We start from the raw sequence: 19,592 nt of genomic DNA, 5'->3' as shown, positions 1-19,592 counted from the left end.
GTTCGCATGGGTAGCTCCTGTGTGGGTGGTTAGCTAGGACAATGAGCTAATTTGTCGTGAAGGAGCTAATAGCATTAAGACTACGACTACAATGCAATACCAGCAGCAACAAAATGAAAATGTAAAACCAAAGCAGCCAAATAAAAGCAAAACAAACCGATAGGAAAACCCAAAAAAGAGCTCAAGTTAATCACCATTAAATTAAAAATACCGGCTATAACATTAAATGTACAAGAAGGTGCCAAGTTGATTACACCTTTGAAAGCGAATTTTCTTCCAAGAATCACGTATTCACGTACAAGTAATCAGTTTGAAATAACGGGATCCCTCATCAGCTAACTAACAATTTTCTCGCCATTGGTAAACATTTGATCATAAATACATGCATTTGGCACATTTTTTTCAACAATTTCATTAAACAGGACTTTGCTTTCAATCACATTGATTTTCTAACGTTTAGTTTCCATACTAACTTCATATACAGTTTGGGCCATCTCAAAACATACATATAATACCCTTGCTGATGACAAGCACATGTTCCTTTCTTATGAACGCCAAGTGTCATTGCCAGAATCCAGCGATCACATCTCTTGTCAATCAAAACAGGAAATGATGCTCGCCGAAAACTTCCACGACAGGAACACAACTGTGATTATGTTGCAACTTGGGTTGAGAAAGCCTAACGGATGGTACTCAGCATTTGTGTGTGGGGGGGGGGGGCAATGCACACATATTCCAATTAACAAAACACTCTGAAGCAACACTTTAGAGTTGCACTGAGCTACCCCAACATAAATCACAACAGGACATCCCTAGATGAACCTTCAAAAACAAAGGTTCAGGTTGTTCTTACTCAGAAATCAAGTCGTGAACAGGAAAAGGGAATATAGTAAATCCTTACCCATGGCGTGCAGGTCTATCAAAAGATGGTTCAAATTACCTGTATCTACTACCAGTACCAACTGGGTACACTGCCTAGTTAAAGGTAATCCTAAAGGCTCGGTTTGAACAAGAATATAGGCTAAGAAACCCACCTGGAGCAATTATGAGCTCCCTGGCTGTCAGCTCAGTCGTTCAGTTATACAACCTGTAGCCTTATATAGCCCATGAGTACACGCATGTTAATCTCGATATTTCACTAAGCACCGCCAACCATACACATAATCCTTGGAGCCTATTGTCAACCATATCTAACACAACTTCTATGTTTTTAATGAACTACGTACAGGATAATAATTTACATGGGCCAGGCTAGTCACTATGCAATTTCAGTCTTCTTCCACTATTCTACTTTTCTGTGTGCAAATTTTTCATTATGCTAAATGTTTCAACAGTTCTAATCTTCTTGTACATGCACAAATATATAATAGGTTAGTCTCACCTAGTAGATAACTAAGACCTATTGTTGTTACGTTCGTTCTCTGATTTAATTTGATTGAATGGCATTAAATTTTTTCTATATAAGGACATATAATGCGTTTATCTAAGATGCATGCTCATCAGGCTCTAAAAAAAATACACTTCCTCAGCAAACCCTAGCAATTATATATATACAAAAGCTCCGTAGAAAAACTGTATTAGTCAGAACTCTCTTAACTGGAATACTATTAGATAAATAGATAACACAACAATGCAAAAATGACACAAATGCGTTTTCAAATATCAATATCTGTAGATTCTACCTCAGAAACATGCAGTTCAGAATACCACTACAAACTCAGTGTCATACTGTCATATCTGAAGTACAACAATTAACATACACAAATCCAAGAGAAGGACTTGTATGCCATTTGAAAATGGAAAATCTACAACCCCAGTTGCAAAAATCATTTAATATAGCATAGAAGATGGACCAGAATGCTTTTTTCTTTTTCCTTTATTTTTGGAGAAGCTAAAACAGAATTATATTAATGATGAAATGCTAAAGATACAAATATCCATCCTGAATTTACTTTAGTTTGTCATGGACAGTTCATCATGAGCACAAGTTGCCCTACAAATGTAAATATGGTAGCATTTGGATGTGACCAGGGATATGCTGCGAAAGGCGGTAGACCAATTTCAGAACACCTTGGACTCAACCAATAGTCCCCACACACACAAAGACGTTACAAACCTTAAAGTTTCAAATAATATCATACAGAGTGATAAATATAAGGGTTAACTAGTATTACCCCCTTACTAGATGAGCCAATTAGGATTTCCCCAACTAGATGGAGTCAAAATTGGGGGACCTAATTTCCCCATCTAGTTGGGGTAAATCCTAATTGCCTCATCTAGTAGGGGGGTAATACTAAAAGATTCTAAATATAAATCATGCATACTTTGCATAGCTCAGGAGTTTGGGAGAGAAGGGTTTAGATTTTAGAATAAAAGAATTTTAATTACAATGCAGGCTTCCGTTTGGGCTTCTTTTTAAGTTCCTTTTGTTGAGCCTTTTTTTTCTTTAAACTTTTTTTCATTTCTTAAACGCCTTTCCCACCCAACAAAATGCCGCCACTGCCTCTGGTAGGCAAGGCGTTGGAGTTGAAAACCTGCCGCCTTAGCAACCCAAGCAGCGCCCAGGCGGAGCCTTTGACAACACAGGACCCACTATTGACACACTGACAATACATGATGATACACAAAATTTTAAAAATAAAGGAACAAGGATAAGATGCTGATTTATCCCAAAAAAAAAATACTCGTACAATTGCATCTATTTACTCTTATTTTCTTTCATACAATTGTACATTAATCATTTTCTTTAAGCCTTATTATTAGATGTTACATTCAACAAGTACAATTGTATCTATTTACTCTTATTTTCTTTCATTCAATTGTACATTAATCATTTTCTTTAAGCCTTATTATTAGATGTTACATTCAACAAGATCTACGCATTTTGTGCTTTCTCACAGATGCAAAATGCAAAAGGAGTCTCACCAAACTACGAAAAACACAAAAAGAGGTGTGGGAGGAGATCTGCCTCGTTAATATATACAGGACCCTCAAAGGCCTCAAGTAAATGAAACCAAAAGTAATGAGTGGGGATGTGCTTGTTTACCCTGTCAATTTGGAAACTTTTTCATGAGAGAATCTTCACTAATCAGGGGATAAATAAAGGGCTTGGGCAGGTGAAAAAGGTGTGAATAAGGTTTGGTGGGTGCCTCTACTACCAAAATCCCAATCAAAGGAGCTGCAAACCAGGTAAAAAATTTGCTGCCATTTAAGAACTGCCAAAATTTTGCCTCTATGCATTTTTTGCTTGAATTTGGGTGGCAGAAGCACCTACCAACTCCCTCATTCAACCCCTGTTCTAGTACAAATTATGAGTGACAAAAGTTTACAAAGTTACAGATTTAACAAGCACACCAAACAGTCAACCTCCAGTACCTAGGTAAACCCACTAAGCCGCTAATGGCATCAATTGACAACGTTTATACCAGACAATGATTACTCAAGTCACCTAATGGGTAACCCAGAATAATACACGCAAAAACAAAATTTTATAATACAGATAAATATAATATAACATATCACAACCAAAAAACGAAATTGGCATGCCTTACATCTATGTAGAAACTAACAAGTAATTAGTGGACCAGAGCACAATGGGCAAAAGCGGATCACTGATAAGGAAAAATAAATAGCACTTACAGAGTTGCAGACATGAGAAAATAACCTAAAAAACAGATAAAAGGTTAAGTCAATACATATTCTACTTGTAAAAGGTCAAGGTTCAAACATATTGCAAGTAATATTAACTGAGGGGAGAGCTCACCGGCTTATAACTTCCAGTACAATAACTCCAACCATTCACCCCCTACGCAAATCCTCCAGAACCACCAAAGCAGGGATCAGACACAATTATTTGTTATATAAACAACTTATAAGGTGTACAAAGAAATATGACACAAATTATTTACATATAATCCCAAAACAAAAGCTTAAGTAAAACAAACTTCATTTTTTTAAAAACAACAACAACAACAACAACATAGGCACAGACTGATGCAAATAGACAACCTGACTTGACATCATTACTACAGTTTCCCACTTGAAGATTGACAGTGATTTTTAAAACAGTTGTCTGCTAGTTACCGCCAAATTGTTACTCTTTTTCTAAAGTCTAATATCATATAGGTGCAAGGGTCACATATAAAACTGCCCAATAAACAAACCAGGGTACCTTCAGTTTGGTTGCCTTTTAAGCATCTAAAGCACTGAAATGGTTGCCTCATAGCACTGGAAGAAACCCTGATAGGAAATAAAGCATTAGATTTTCCAGGATCCAACCACCTTGTAAAGGAAGAGGCAATGCAGAATAATAATTTGGAAATGAAACAGAAATGCAATACGCATGCAACTAAGTAAAGAACTTCAAACAGAGATGAAAATGCATAATACTCGAACCATAATTCCAATAGTTCAGAAGCATCATTATTTTACATTGACAATTAAAACTGATTCAAATCAGTGACACATTTCAATACTTCTCTGGTATCAAGGACCTGAGATAACTGTTAGAACTCGTGTCCAAGAACCATACAAATAAAATTCTAAGGAAAGAAGTTTTAATCTCAATCATCAAGAATGATTACAAGAGATAAAAACGCCTTTGGCGAGTTGTCTTACAATAGAAACAGATCACATCCCACTGAAAGAACTGCCAAGGTCTCCAGGCAAAACATCATCAGCCTTCCATCCGCGCCATAAAATGTATCCACTGCTCTTGGGTCAGTTCAGCGACGAATAAGACAGATAAATGCCCAATGATTAGAGAGATGATTATAAAAATATCATAATGTACATGTATCTAGCTCAACAGCATGTCTTGAGTCAAGAAATCAGCATCTTTGTTCACTTGCCAGTGATGAAAGGGTGACTCAACGCTTGAGATACGGTCATTCTCTTCTCTGGATCCAATACGAATACTCTTTCTAGAAGGTCTTTAAAATTAGCTAGCATCTTGGTATCCTCACCAGGAGAGCCTGTTATTATAGTACCAATATCTTTTGGTTTTATGTTAAGAAGCAACCTCTTTACGGCCTGCAACAAATGAGAAAAGGCTAAATCAATGCAAAATTACTTTATTTGTGTCTTCATGCTCCAAAAAACACTAAATGTAATTGCTGTAGTGCAGTACTGAAAGTGATCACCTTCTTTGTAACAGGGTCCTCTTCCGTAGCGTAAAAATTCAAATCGTGATCAAAATGCTGATCTGTAAATCCTCCCTGCAATATATTAACAAATTATAACTGATGGGAATGATCAGGAAAAACATGAAAGATGCAAACATTGTAAGCTTATGATAAATCCCATTCCATGCTTTTAAACTTCAAGTAATCCTCCAAAAAAGCCTAGAGAATATGCTATAACCGGTCCGGACAGTGTGATTCATGAGCGAAATTAATGTTTAAAGCTTAAACCAACCAACTCTTACTCAATTCCAACAAGCGGATAGTGCTTGGCATTAAAAAAACTGCCACTTAAACTCTCTACAAGATATGCTATCCTAAAAGCTCCAAACAACACAAAGGCGACTTACTAAACTTCATGCAACAAAGAAACTGACCTTCCGGAGCATCTTCTTTGGAAAAGGACCCTTTAACTCCATGTGGAGACGAAGCATGTCATTGTTTGATGGCCCAGGAAATAAGACCTTCCCTGAATAGAGCTCATATAGACAGCAACCAACAGACCAAATATCCATGGGATGATCATAAGTCAAGCCAAGTACTGTGGTAACAAAAACACAAGTACGAGCTGATTTAATTAAAAATCACATAAGGCTGAGCAGTGAAAATCAATTCAAGTAAGACATATATTTCCTAAAGATGTAAACAAAAAAGAGTGGGACATACTTATTTCAGGGGCCCTATAAAATCGGCTCACGAGATAGGGTGTTATCTCATTCTTTCCAGCAAACATAGCATTTCCAAAGTCACAAAGTTTCAGCACATTTTTTGCCTCATTAACCTGTTTAAATAAAAAAACAGTGAGAAGCCAGTCCAAAATTTGCAACAATATGCAAGCACCTATGAAACAATACAAAGAAAGGTGAATCTACCAGCATATTGTCCGGCTTTATATCACAGTGCAGAACACCACAGTTTCTAAGATGCTTCAATGCAATAAAAAGCTGCTTTGCATATGCCCTCACAGCAGTCAGCTTAAGGCCAATATTACGACCAAACTTTTTGAGAACCTCACGAAGATTCATATGAAGAGATTCAAAAACTAAGCAAAGATGATTACGATACTTGAAACTTGAAATAAAACGAACACAATGACGTCTGTCCTCAGGATCTGCACCAGCTAGCTTCTTCAGTATGACCAGCTCTTCCAATCCGGCCTTGTACCTTTATGTTAGCACAGAAGTTAATTTTTATGTAACCAGAAGGGGATGAATAATGAATACAGAGAGAGAGAGAGAGAGAGAGAGAGCTCACATAGTGTCATTATTACGGATAATCTTTATTGCTACTTCTTCAGGTTCACCCTTCCCGGCCCTAAGATCTTTTGCACGAACTACAGTTGAAAAAACGCCTTTGCCATGAGCTGCAATAACCTCATATCTGCCATCAAGTACTTCTCCAAATCGATAGCCTGTGAGTACATATTGTAAATACCACCATCAAGGAAAGATGATCAGAAGAAACTTACAGCACCAAGAAAAGGCAAAATGCACAAAATAATCAGGAGGCTCTAATCAATCAATGCAAAAAGCAGTGAAGAGAAGCCACTTGAGAAATTGAGACCAACTGTGTGTGAACTAAACAATGATATTACATTATTACAGCAAGAGATCTGACAGAAACTTACTGTAGTACCCTTCTGCATCATCCCAATTATCATTGAGGCCATTCCTTTCAACTTGCAGGCCTTCCCTTTCCCCTGGAAGACGAATAAAAGCTCAGAAAAACAAAAAAAAAAGGAAACAGGAATCCAAATTTTCATTTTGCTTCAGGCACACACACACACACTAACAGACAAATATAGTCTTCTCAGCAGAGATTTTTTAAAATGTACAAGATCCATTGACACTAAATTGAGTGATCACATTAACATTTTAAAAGATATGTTTTGGCCTTTTGGGTTGGTAATGCAGGAGAAAAAAACTCGCTTCCATGTAGAGCTCAAAAAGAAGTCAGCTACAATTGTAACATACCAAGAAAAAGAGAACTTGGTCTTCGATACGCTGCATTTTTGTAAATTTTAAATTTCAAATATAAAGCAACCTACTTCAACAACACTAATATTTTCTTTCTTAACTAACAGAAAGTATATACAGAAGCTTTTGGGTACCAAAAATCTAGGGAACCTAAGAGGTTGGCACTACTTGGGCATCACTTATCATATATTATTGGAGGAGAAAGAGTGCAGAGGAACTCAGATGATCTGAATCAAAAACAAATCAAACAAACACAACCAACAAAGTCAGTTAATGAAAAATCATCGGACCGAGACCTGTACACTCTTGACAAGCAGACTAGCTCAGATCAAATATCATAAAGTCACCTTGATCTCTATACTGGCTTCCTCAATAAACGCAGGTTAAAGACAGGATCTCCAGATGCTCTAACATGTGAGTAGGGCACCAGGGGTCCGAGCCAAGAAGAGAGTGCACAGGTTATGGCTGCGGGTTGACCAAATCAAAGGAGGTACACATGCTAACAATGGTATTGATCTCTACACTTTCTTTCTATTGGCAAACATCGAACACGTATCATTAAAGAATACAGAAGTGCTGAGGGGATGCCGAGCAGTGTATGTGTCTGTGATAATGTTGAGAGTGTTGAAGTTGTTCACCTATAATATAATTGCTCCAATGCTAGTTTCTTGTTGTGTCTGTTTTCTTTTCCTACTTGTGTTCGTTCTTTTTTCAACTACTTTATATGTCTAATTTGATTAGTCACTGGACATCTTGCTATACCCCTGAACTTTGCATTAATTATCTCAGTAAACTCATTCCGATTAACAATATAATTTTAGCACTTGTGCAAATGCTTTTAGTTGTTTCCCAGTAGTAATCCTTTTTTTCAGTAAAACAATCTTTTAGTTACAACGACAGGACCTGCAATAGTTATATAGGTTGATCCGTTGAGGAAAACAAGAAGGCCTAACCATTTTTTAATAAGCCTCTATAATCATATGAAGGGACTCCAGTAGGATGTTCCTCATAACCTCCCAAAGTGCCATTAGTCTGTTGAACCCTTGATGTCAGCAACGAACTTTGTGTAAGCCCTTGAGACCCCTTCAAAATGTTTGATGTTCCTTCCACCAATTACATCCTCAACAAACAGCTGCCTTTGGAAGAGAGCAAAGAGAGTCACAAAAGTCTTCAATACCGTGACCACGTAACCATAGAATCAGGCTTTTCAAGGTCATCCTCTCAGTAGTAAGAGAAGATCCCCATGCCCTTGGGGACCAAAGGAGTAGTGATTAATGAATAATATACTCTCCAATGGAAGGCTGAGGTCCGCCATTGAAAAGGAATATGAGCCATTTCTCAAGTTATGATTGTCAAATAAAAATAAAGTAGAAAAACATTCCAGAAAGCACTTTTAAAAAGAATTTTAATGCCCCAAACAAAGCCAATCAAATGCCATATATGAGCACGCAAAACACAATGATCCAAATGATTATATGACTTCATCAAAATTGTCTGTATCACTCATGATGAACAGCAATCTGCAGTTCTGCACAGATGCTATTTAACCTTCGTATATTTAATATGCTTCCTAGGTCATAATATCTAAAAGCAGTGCAAGGTTTCACAAAAACTTAAAGCTACTAAGGAGTAGATGCAGATGCATTGACTATAATTTCATTTCGGGAGTCTGAAAATGTGAGGACAATAAATCACTCAGAGCAGAAGAAGGTGACACTATTACAATACATGACTTTTCACTAAAACAAACTCTAAAATTTGGAATGAAAGAAAGGAGTGAGCAAAATCGTTAATATTACCGTTCTACGAACACTAGCGGGTGATTCTCCAAAAATGTCATCACAGAACATATCTCCCGATCTTTCGCTCTGCACAAATTAACACAAGCTATAAAAAACATATATGTATATATGTGTGTGTGTATTACAATTTACAAGACATATACAGTATACATTAAATGAACAGAATGTCTTTAGATACATGTAAATTCAATCTCAACTGTCCACAATTTAATGAATAATAGATAGGTACAAAAGAACCTACAAGAAACAGGAAAATATGCACCAACCTTTGGTGTACCAGCACCTAGACCCCCAGCACCAGGATTCCGCTCAAAAGCTGCAGGTCTGTTTTGGATAGGCGATTTGCCAACAGAAAACACGGGGTCAGCATCATATCCATCCAAACCATTATTCCTACTAATGACACCATCAGGATCAGAACTGACTGATACTTTTCGGAGGAGAAGACTGCTTTCTTGGAGTGTCAACAGTTAACATATCCTTCTCCTCTGTCAAAAGTTGTTGAATGTTATTAAATTTGTGCTGAAAATATGAACTAAATCACATAAAACCATAAAAATTGACTTCCAAGTACAATAGATAAAAAAAGGAACTTAACATAATTAAGACACACCTATTCCTGACTCTTCAGAACTGCGTTCACACTGTTTCTGCAACTGTTGTTGTCTATATTTTTCAAGGATGGCTTCCCTTCTTTTTCTGCTCTCTTCCTTAATTCTTTCAACATCTTCCTCTTCCTCTGCAGCAAGATTAAATTCAACCATTTCCTCATTGTCTTCTTGCTCATCTTCATCTCTAAACACATAGGTAATAGCCAAAAACAGTTTCTTAGAGTAAGTTTAACAATTAAGTCTCCTATAAAGAAAGGAATAAATACGTACCTTTTTAATTTGTCTTCATGCAATTCCAAGTCCTGATGTGCATTGTTAGATACCTCAGACAGATGATTTGACCTCCTGTCATGGTTATGTTCTGCCTCACTTTGTTTCGAACGCCTAGAATCCCTATAGCCATCCTGATATAGATCCTCACGCACTCTCCTCCTGTTTCTATCTCTCGACCTATCACTGCGCCTATCTTGATCAATATCTCTATCCCTATGCCTGTCTCTATCCCTTTCTCTCCCCCTCTCCCTCTCCCTGTCACGAGGATCCCAACTGCTATGCCTGTCCTCTCTCCTACCATTTCTGCTATAGCTACTACTTCGTTCTTTTTCCCTATCCCTCACCCAATCTCTGCTTCCATGCCTGTCATCCCTGTCATTTCTACCTCTTTGAAGATCAAACTCGTGCCTGGCCTTTTCTCTCGAACCCAACAGATTTGCTCGACCACTGCTATCTCTGAGAGACTTGCCATCCAATTCCCTGTGAAATTTATCATCCTGTAGATGACTTCTGGAACGAGATCTTCTGTCTCTCACATGAACAGGAGACCTTGTTCTCTTCCTAACATGGCGATCTTCGTGGTATCTATCATGATATGGAGAGTGCACAACAGTTGCGTACTTGTCTTCCACTCTGTCCTCGGGGGGCATTGATTTCCTTCGATGTCCAACACTGTTTCTTTCAATGTCCACTGGTTCTGAATGCTTCCTCGAACTATGTCTTGCTAACTCAAGGTCTTCAACATCAACATCTTTTCTATAAACTGGAGACCTCGACCTACCATGAGCAGATTCTGATTGTATTTCCAAATGAGTAGAAGAGTCCAAGCCTCCTTCTGTCCTCAGAACATCTTTACGAGATTTGTATTCGATGTCCCAATTGACACGGCTAGATGTTCTATCTTTGTGCCGCTTCTCCCGTTTCTTCTCCTTAAGCTCCACTGACTCATAATCCTTGTCATCAGCTTCGTCAGTTTCATAATAATCCTTATCACCAGATTCCAAGTCTCTCCTATTAGCAGGTGATTTAAACACGATATCATTTTCCACTAAAACATCTCTACGCTCAATCTCATCTTCAGCTTTACCAGAAGAACTGTCTCTCTGTAAAATGAAGTAACATAACAACAACATTAATCCAAAATTCTGCATATTTTTTTCAGTTATATAAAACATGTAAGTAGGTCTTACTAATTAATAGGCCCGTTCACTCTTCAAAAAAACGCCCTATCTAACACACTGTTTAGTCCAACAGAAAACCCTATTAAATAAATAAAAACAAAATGCATATCAAACCAATCATCACAAACATATATTTATATCCTTTTAATCTAAACATGCCTCAAACTCATTCTCCCAACAATTCAATTAAAATTCAACCGATAAAACACGGGGACGAAATATACCGGATTGAATTGTTCTCCAGGCTTAATTTCACCAGATTCAGCATCAGATTCCACTTTCTTATCTTCTTCTTCTTCTTCAAGAATCTCACCTTCCTCTTTATCATCATTATCATCAATAACAACCGGTACAATTTTTTCTTCTTCTTTCTCATGTTTACTCTTTCGATGACGACGGTGATGATGACGTCGATGACTACTACTACTACTACGATGATGACTGTGTTTTCTACGTTTCGTACCTTCTTCAATTCCATCATCAGAATTTCTACGATGCTTTTTCCGAATTTCTTCTCCCATCATGGCTAATTTTTCTAGGGTTAGGGTTTCGTAATCAATTTTTTTTTTTCTCTCTCTCAATTTTTTGTTTTCGAGATTTTCTTTTCTTTAATGAAAAAAGTTTAACTATTTGTAGATAAAGAAAAAAAAAAAAAAGGTCAAATTATTACTCTTTTACCAGTTTTGATGACGTGGAATAGAGTGGGGCCCACTTAAAACATAACTCACGTACGGTTACTATTGGCGTTGGATGAAGTTCAAATAAACTGTTTCATTGAAACCTAGCCAGTTACACTAATAAAATGTGTTGGGTAATTATTATTGAATGAAAGTAGCTTGTGTGTCTTGTCTCTCAATTTGAAGATGTGTGTCGTTCGAAGATATTTTTGGGATGTGAGTTTGAGATTTACATTATATGTATTCCACATTTATGCTATCGGCTTTCGGAATAGCAATACAAGATTAGTACCAGTCTAGAGGATCAAAGTGAAATTCTCACCAATGCACCTGATCTCAAATTTCTCACCCAAACTTTCACAGGGTCCAACCTAGCTAGGCGCACTTGATGTTTAACCAAAAAACAATGCTGGACATAAGCTCTTCATTTGTTATGTTTACCTCTTCATGACAACTTTCGAGCTGGCAAAATATATCTTGTATGTAGTACTTAAAATTGAGTTCAAAATTGATCAATTTTGTAAGTTGAAGGTTACCAAGTTTTTTCTTCCTACTTAGAAACTTCTCAGAGTACAATCCGAACAAATATTTACACCTCTTAAATTGTCATGACTCACGAACAGTTTAGTTCTACAAATAACTCAAACTATCCTTCAATACCAAGCTTTTTAAAATATTTCATGGTATTTGGAAGCAATATATATCCACAAAGAAAAGACCAACCCTAGTATCTAAGTATTAACCATGGACTTGTGATCACCATCGCCGTTGCCACTCTCTCGAATTTCTAAGATCTCCACTCGGCGATTCATCTTTTTCCTTATGGTTATGGCAACGTCTTGAGGACTAAATTTTCCACATACGCTTACTCTGGACTGTGCCTTCTCTATTAGATGAGTCTCCAACTCTTAGTTCATGAAAAAGAAAAACAAATACATACATAAATTAAACACCGAAAATGAGAGAATTCAGGAGAACACAAATAAGAATAAAGTTGTTCTGCATTACTAATCAGGCTTATATACCTTGCATATTAAGAAGTATTCTTCTTATTTTCCTGTAACAACCACTGCAGTCAATGTTTATTCTCATCACCATGCAACACAACTGCAATGATTACAAATAATCAAAACATAAGTGACACTAATGAATGCATTTTTACATACGCACGGACGGAATACACATCGGATGTTTACTTTTGCTTGGAAATATATGAAAAGGTCCTTTTAGAAGTAGTATTGTGAATTCTAAAGTGGCACCCGTGTGGAATAATCATCATCGAAAGTTGGGACTTTTTATGGAACGTCAGGATATCAAATAATCACAAGTATTTCCATATCTTGATGTTCCTAAAGAGTCCGTCACGATATTCCGTGTTCGAATGATTATTCCACGAGAGCTTCCTCACGGTAATAAATGAGATGAAAATGTATTGGATAGTTGGAGCTTGCCTTCTCAGGTTTCATGAAGCCGACTAGCGGCCAATTTTGAGCACCTGATGATTGGTTATATGTAATCCCCTAAGGAAATTGTTGATTATATACGATTGCTCATTAGATAGTAGGATGAAATGCTGTAGGCTTGAAGTTTTGGATTGCCTAAAGGAGATTGCTAATATGGAATATGAGATTGGATGGTGTTGGTACTTGGTAGGGGAGAATATTCTTAACGTTTCTTCCTTGTTTGTCACCTCTTCTAGTCTAGGGAATAAGCCAATAACAAAGGCAAACCAAAATCAAGTTACCTCCTGGGTCCTTGCATGTGTAGACTGTAGTCCATATGTGGTCCATCATCTGACTCCTAATGCCCTATGGTTAACCATCGGTGTAAAACAGGCTGCTTTGGTTAATTACTGAGAAACGGCGTAAAAACACTAAAGCGTGTGACGGTGTAAGCAACAATGAATTGAACCATTGAATATAAATGTTCTCCGATCTTTTCTCTTTTTAATTAATTTTATTTAGAAAAAAACCTTGGTCTGGATTACTTATGACTAATAACTTTTTGTATATATATATACGTCTTGGATTGAACTAATTTTTTGTAGAGATATAATCCATGGTGGGTAGAATATATCTACAAAAAATCAGCCACTAACTCATTGTTGAAATGCACTTTTTGATAGGATGTACAATAAAGATGTCATTATAAAGATGTCACTCTAGCCAAGGCGATATATATATAGTCTGGCTCCTAAAAAAACCTTAAATAAAGACCTTAAATAAGTATGAAAACTAAAACACCCACAATTTCACCTACAAAATGATTTAAAATCTAATCTTTTATACATTTCGGAAATATACATATCACCTATCGTATAATAAGTAAATCCCCGAACACTGTCATGTGCATTTGGCGCATAGGGTGCACGATAGAATAAAGTATCCTAAAAAAAAGAACTCTACATTTTATATCAGGGTCCAAAATCTCCTACAACGATGGAGAAGGAGAAGTGGGAATAACTTTGGCAACAAGGTATGACACTTGCTCCATTATGTTGTGATCTGGGTCATCTAGAAAACAAGGAACATTCATGTCTTCAAGAACAAAAAACTTTCAATGCACGGAACTATCTTGGAAGTTAAAGGAATTAACACTATGGTAATGGTTGTTTGCATTGTTTCTATTATGAGATTTGAGGATCTCATGTAAGTACCACTGGGTAATTAAACAATATGATTTAATTAAAGCACGAAGAATACATACGTTAACTGGCAAGGGCATCATTATTAGGGAAAACGATACCAATCGATCCCCACTAAAATAGCTTGCACTTGGACAATTTACTACTCTAATAAAAAAAAATCTAATCTTTCACTACAACCAACAACCACAACCTAAACTATGAATATAACTATCCCAAACAAACAATAGAAATATAAAGCAAGTAAAACATACCACAACACAAATATATACCGTGGTTCGGCTAATGATGCCTACTTTCACAAGAGCTAATTCTTTTATAAATATGGGAAGAAAGATTACAATCACTCCTCTCAAGTCTCTCTAACTTACTATATCACTCCTCTATCCTTACAAGTTTTTCTCTTTGCAAGGATTTTCTCTTAATTTTGATTGCTCTCAAAATTGGGTTTCTATTCAAGACTTATAGTAGACATGTTTCGTAAGAGGCTAAAAGAAAAACTATCTTCTTCCTCATGTGAGGGATAACTCCAACAATCTCCCCCTCCCGAACAGTGAGAGGGGATACCTCCATGCATTCACAAATCAACAAGAGGAGTGTGTTACCATTCCGGCGATAGCACAACAAACATCAAACTTACCTTTCAGTAAGACTTTGGTTATCATATCCGACCCGCTCTTGTCGGTATAGATCTTCTTAATGTACAAATGCTTGTCTTCGAGAACTTCTCTAATCCAATGATAACGCACATGTATGTGCTTGGATCAGAATGAAAACTCAGATTTTTGCTCAAATGGATGGCGCTCTGACTATCACATAGAACTACAAATTGTTTTTCATCCATATTCATAGAAGAACATTTTCATCCATAACATCTCTTTGCAACACTCTATGGCTGCAATATACTTGGCTTTTATAGTGGAGAGGGCAACACACTTCTGCAACTTAAATTGCCAAGAAACTGCTCCCCCTGCAAAAGTAATCAGATAACCGGAGGCGGACTTCATCGAGTCAACATCACCTGCCATGTCTGCATTTGTGTAGCTTTCAATCAAGGTCTTACTTCCACCATAACACAAGCACGCTTTGGAAGTTCCCTTGAGATATCTCAATATCCACTTAATTAACATATTCTCAATGCTCCTTACCCAGATTTGACAGAAAACGACTTACAACACCAACGACGAAAGCAATATATGGTCTTGTACACACCATTACATACATCATATCAAGATGCCCACTGCGGATGCATAAGAAATCTTTTCCATTTGACTCTGCTCATGCTCACCCTTTAGACACATATCTTTGGTCATGCAGAACTAGCCACCAAGTGGACAACTGATCAGCTTCGCTTGATCCATGTTGAATCTCTTCAACACTTTCTCAATGTAGCTTTCTTGAGAAAGCCACAATTTCCCACTCTTTCTATCACGAGTGATCCGTATCTCAAGTATATGCTTTGCTTTACCCAAATCCTTCATCTCAAATGACTTACTCAAGGTCTTTCTTTAGCTTGGATATCTTGTTGATGTTTTGGCCAACTATCAACATATCATCCATATACAACAAGAGCACTATGAAATTCCCATATGGAAATTTCTAAACAAACACATAATGATTGGAAGCGGATTTCATATAGCCATGCTTCACCATAAAGGAATCAAACTATATGTATCACTGTCTCGGTGTCTGCTTCAACCCATACAAGCTTTTTTTCAGCTTGCATACTAGGTGATCCTTGCCTTTGACCTCAAACCCCTATAGCTGGTCCATGTAGACATCTTATTCAAGATCTTTATGAAGAAAAATTGTCTTGACATCTAGTTACTCAACCTCTAGGTTTATACTTGCGGTCAGACCCAATACCACCCTGATAGAAGTCATTTTAACTATAGGAGAGAAAATTTCATCATAGTCAATATCTTTCCTTTGATCGAATCCCTTCACAACAAGGTGAGCTTTGTGCCTTGGGTATGAATTATTTTCCTCATGCTTGACTTTGTAGATCCACTTATTCTTTGGAACCTTTCTTCTTTCCGATTTCTCAACTAAGTCATAAATGTGATTCTTATGCAAAGAATCCATCTCATCATGCATAGCCTTCAACGACTTTTCTTTGTCTTTACCTTCAAGAGCCTCTTGATAGTACATATGTTCTCCACCATCAGATAGTAAAACATACGTATGTGGTGGATACCTGGTTGAAGCTTGTCTCTCTCTGTCGGATCTCCTTACCCCATCTTCTTGTGGCTCAGGAGGATGCATTCCATCTTGCTCAGGTGGTGGTTCATGCACTTCATCTGCATCTTCTATATCAATAGGTTCTATCCCATTATGAGTTATAGGATCATCATCATGAGCTTCAAACCCATGGTTCTCTGCATTCTCAATGCCTTCTGCACGTTCCACAGTAGAAACTTTTGGTTCTAAATCAACAAGATTATCAATGAAAGCTTCTAGCTTCTTACCATTCTCAAAGTCTGCTATGGTTTGGTCTTCCAATAACACAACATCTTGACTTCGGATTACCTTATTGTTGATCGGATCATAAAGTTTGTAGCCAAATTTTTCATCCCCATAACCCATAAAAATGCACTGCTTAGCTTTGTCATCAAGCTTGGATCTCTCATCTTTTGGAATATGAACAAATGCCCTGCACCCAAATACCCTCAAGTATCCATAATCAACATCTCTGTTTGACCATACTCTCTCTGGATAATCACTATTCAGAGGCTTCGAAGGCGATAGATTGATCACATGTACAGTTGCACGCATTGCTTCTACCTAGTAACTCCTAGGTAACTTAGAGTGAGGCAACATGCATCTCATCATCTCTACAATGGCACGGTTTATCCTCTCAGTTATACCATTATGTTGCGGTGTCTTGGGAACGATCTGCTCATGACGAATCCCATGACTCTTGCAATACTCTTCAAACGGCCCAATATACTCACCCCTATTATCTGAGCGAATACACTTCAAAGGCTACCATGTCTCTCTTTCCACCATGCTATGGAAAGTCTTGAACATGCCAAGTACTTCATCCTTGGTCTTCAAACTATATTCCCATATCTTTCTTGACGCATCATCAATGAAAGTCAAGAAGTACAAAACTCCCTCGTGGGACTTTACTTTCATAGGACCACATATAAGTGCGTGTACTAGCTTCGAGGACATTGTCCTTTTCTGTGAGAAAGGAATCTTTGGAAAGACACCCTGTGTTGCTTTCCAACCAAACAATGAGTACATCTATTTAAAAGTGTACCTTTATGTTTGGAAAAACCTTTTAATTTGCTTGGCAATAACTTCCATGCTTTTTTCTCCCTTATGCCATAGTTCGGAGGAAGCTTCTTCTTGTGCCACATTTAACTATGTTTTACACAAACTATCCTGTGTCTTGTAAAGCGAACAAATTTTCTTTCCTTTGGCTACTACAATGGAATCTCTGCTCAATTTTCATACCCCGTTACCAAATGAGTTTAAAAAGTCATCATCATCTAACTTCCCAGTGGAAATTAGGCTTAGCCGAATGTCAGGGATATGTCTTACATCCTTGAGTGTCAAGGTGCAGCCAACATTAGTTTTTACATGAACATCCCCAATGCCTATAATCTTCGAGACGCCACTATTACCCATCTTTACCTCACCAAATTCACCACAGCTGTAGGTAGTGAAGAATCTCCTGTGCGGTGTGACGTGATAGGATGCTCATGTATCTATCACCCACTCTGTATCATGGCATGAGGTACTAACACAGTACTCATCACAATCTGACAGAATTCCCACTAGATCATCGTCGACTAGTGCGGTAGTATCTCTGCCTGTGATTCAGTTCCTCTTTACTATGTCTTCATGTACACAGTTATTATACTCATCCCTCTTCAGTGTTCTATACTCATACCTGAAATAACCCTTGGTGGCACAATAGTAACATTGTCTCTCTGCCTCATAAGTTCTAGATTTGCTTTTGTCATCACCTTAGAATGAAATGATTTTCTGCTCTTATCTTTTCCCCGCTTCTATGTGACAAGGATCTCTGAGTGAGAGGAGATACTTCATGAACCCCTTATTGTCTCCTCATTCAACAATGCCCCGGTAGCCATCTCCATATAAATGATTCCATCCTTAGCGGCTCCATTAAGAGAAACTACTAACGTCTCCCAATTGTCGGATAGAGAGTTTAATATGAATAAAGCCTCAACTTCGTCACCCATATCAATTTTCATCAAATGCAACTGATTGATGATATTTTATACTTCATTAAGATGCTCAGACATCGAAGAACCTTCTTTGTACCTCGTGTTAGCAAACTTTTTAATGAGTAGTACTTTGTTCCAAGCCGACTTCCTCTTATAGAGGTCTTCGAGTTTCTTCCACAAGCCAAAAGTGGTAGTCTATTGGGATACATAATGGAAGACACTGTCATCAATCCACTGTCGAATGTACCCAATTGTTTTTATGTCAAGCTTGCTCCACTCAGCCGCCACTATTGTGTTTGGTTTTACTTCTCCATTCTCAATGGGTCGTGCCAAGTCATTGCAATAGAGCAAGTCTTCCATCTTGGCTTTCCAAATAATGTAGTTAGCTCTATTCAGACTAGTCATGCGAGTGTTTACAGAATGGTCCATCTCTACAAGTTATTTCAACTCAAACCTCCTCTCAGGAATTTTATCAAACACCTTCTTGGCAAGATTTGGATAACAACCTTGTTGGGCTTAATCCAACATGGCTCTGATACCACTTGTTGGGGAAAACGATATCAACCGATCCCCACTAAGATAGCTTGCACTTGGACAATCTACTACTTCAATAAATAAAATAAAATAAAAAAATCACTACAACCAACAACCACAACTTAAACTATGGATATAACTATCATAAACAAGCAATAGAAATATAAAGCAAGTAAAACATACCACAATACAAAGATGTACCGTGGTTTGGCCAATGATGTCTACTTCTATAAGAGTTAATCCTTTTATAAGTATGGGAAGGAAGATTACAATCACTCCTCTCAAGTCTCTCCAACTTACTAGATCACTCCTCTCTCCTTACAAGTTTTTATCTTTACAAGAGTTTTCTCTCAATTTTGATTGCTCTCAAAATTGGGTTTCTATTCAAGACTTCCAGTAGACATGTTTTATGAGAGGCTGAAAAAAAAATATCTTCTTTTTCACGGCAAAGGCTCGAGCGCGTCTTGGTCACGACCAATTTGAGCACATGCGCGCGCTTACACCTCTTCACACGA

The 19,592-nt window shown here is 37.4% G+C and overlaps 2 protein-coding genes and 1 long non-coding RNA gene across 3 annotated transcripts; 1 reads left to right on the top strand and 2 right to left on the bottom strand.

Moving 5' to 3' along the window:
* Positions 1-177: 177 nt before the first annotated feature.
* Positions 178-11,656, bottom strand: LOC147479607 (Protein kinase superfamily protein). Its single transcript, XM_086580350.1, has 18 exons — positions 11,248-11,656; positions 9,840-10,945; positions 9,572-9,753; positions 9,225-9,382; positions 8,956-9,024; position 8,198; positions 6,808-6,879; positions 6,435-6,591; positions 6,053-6,344; positions 5,847-5,961; positions 5,558-5,721; positions 5,142-5,216; positions 4,851-5,031; positions 4,618-4,708; positions 4,172-4,239; positions 3,764-3,805; positions 3,640-3,664; positions 178-2,038 (listed from the first exon to the last, which is right to left on the bottom strand). The coding sequence occupies exons 1-16, from the start codon at positions 11,545-11,547 to the stop codon at positions 3,768-3,770; spliced, it is 3,069 nt and encodes a 1,022-aa protein (XP_086436476.1). The 5' UTR covers positions 11,548-11,656; the 3' UTR covers positions 178-2,038; positions 3,640-3,664; positions 3,764-3,767.
* Positions 2,012-3,750, top strand: LOC147479608 (uncharacterized). Its single transcript, XR_015205896.1, has 2 exons — positions 2,012-2,144; positions 2,301-3,750. It is a non-coding gene; the product is annotated as an uncharacterized LOC147479608 (long non-coding RNA).
* Positions 11,657-12,216: 560 nt separating the features above from the next.
* On the bottom strand, positions 12,217-12,816 carry LOC147479606 (Copper transport protein family; the record flags this gene model as incomplete). The annotated part of the gene is made up of 2 exons (XM_086578454.1): positions 12,217-12,607; positions 12,726-12,816. Coding segments are annotated over 2 exons (267 nt in total), but the record flags the coding sequence as incomplete, so codon positions are not given.
* Between the last annotated feature and the right edge of the window lie 6,776 nt (positions 12,817-19,592).

The sequence above is a fragment of the Coptis chinensis genome, chromosome 8 (genome assembly GCF_015680905.1).
Source record: "Coptis chinensis isolate HL-2020 chromosome 8, ASM1568090v1, whole genome shotgun sequence".
Lineage (NCBI taxonomy): Eukaryota > Viridiplantae > Streptophyta > Magnoliopsida > Ranunculales > Ranunculaceae > Coptis > Coptis chinensis.
The sequence above is the reverse complement of the archived record's forward strand: the minus strand, read 5'-3'. Positions and strand labels throughout refer to the sequence as shown.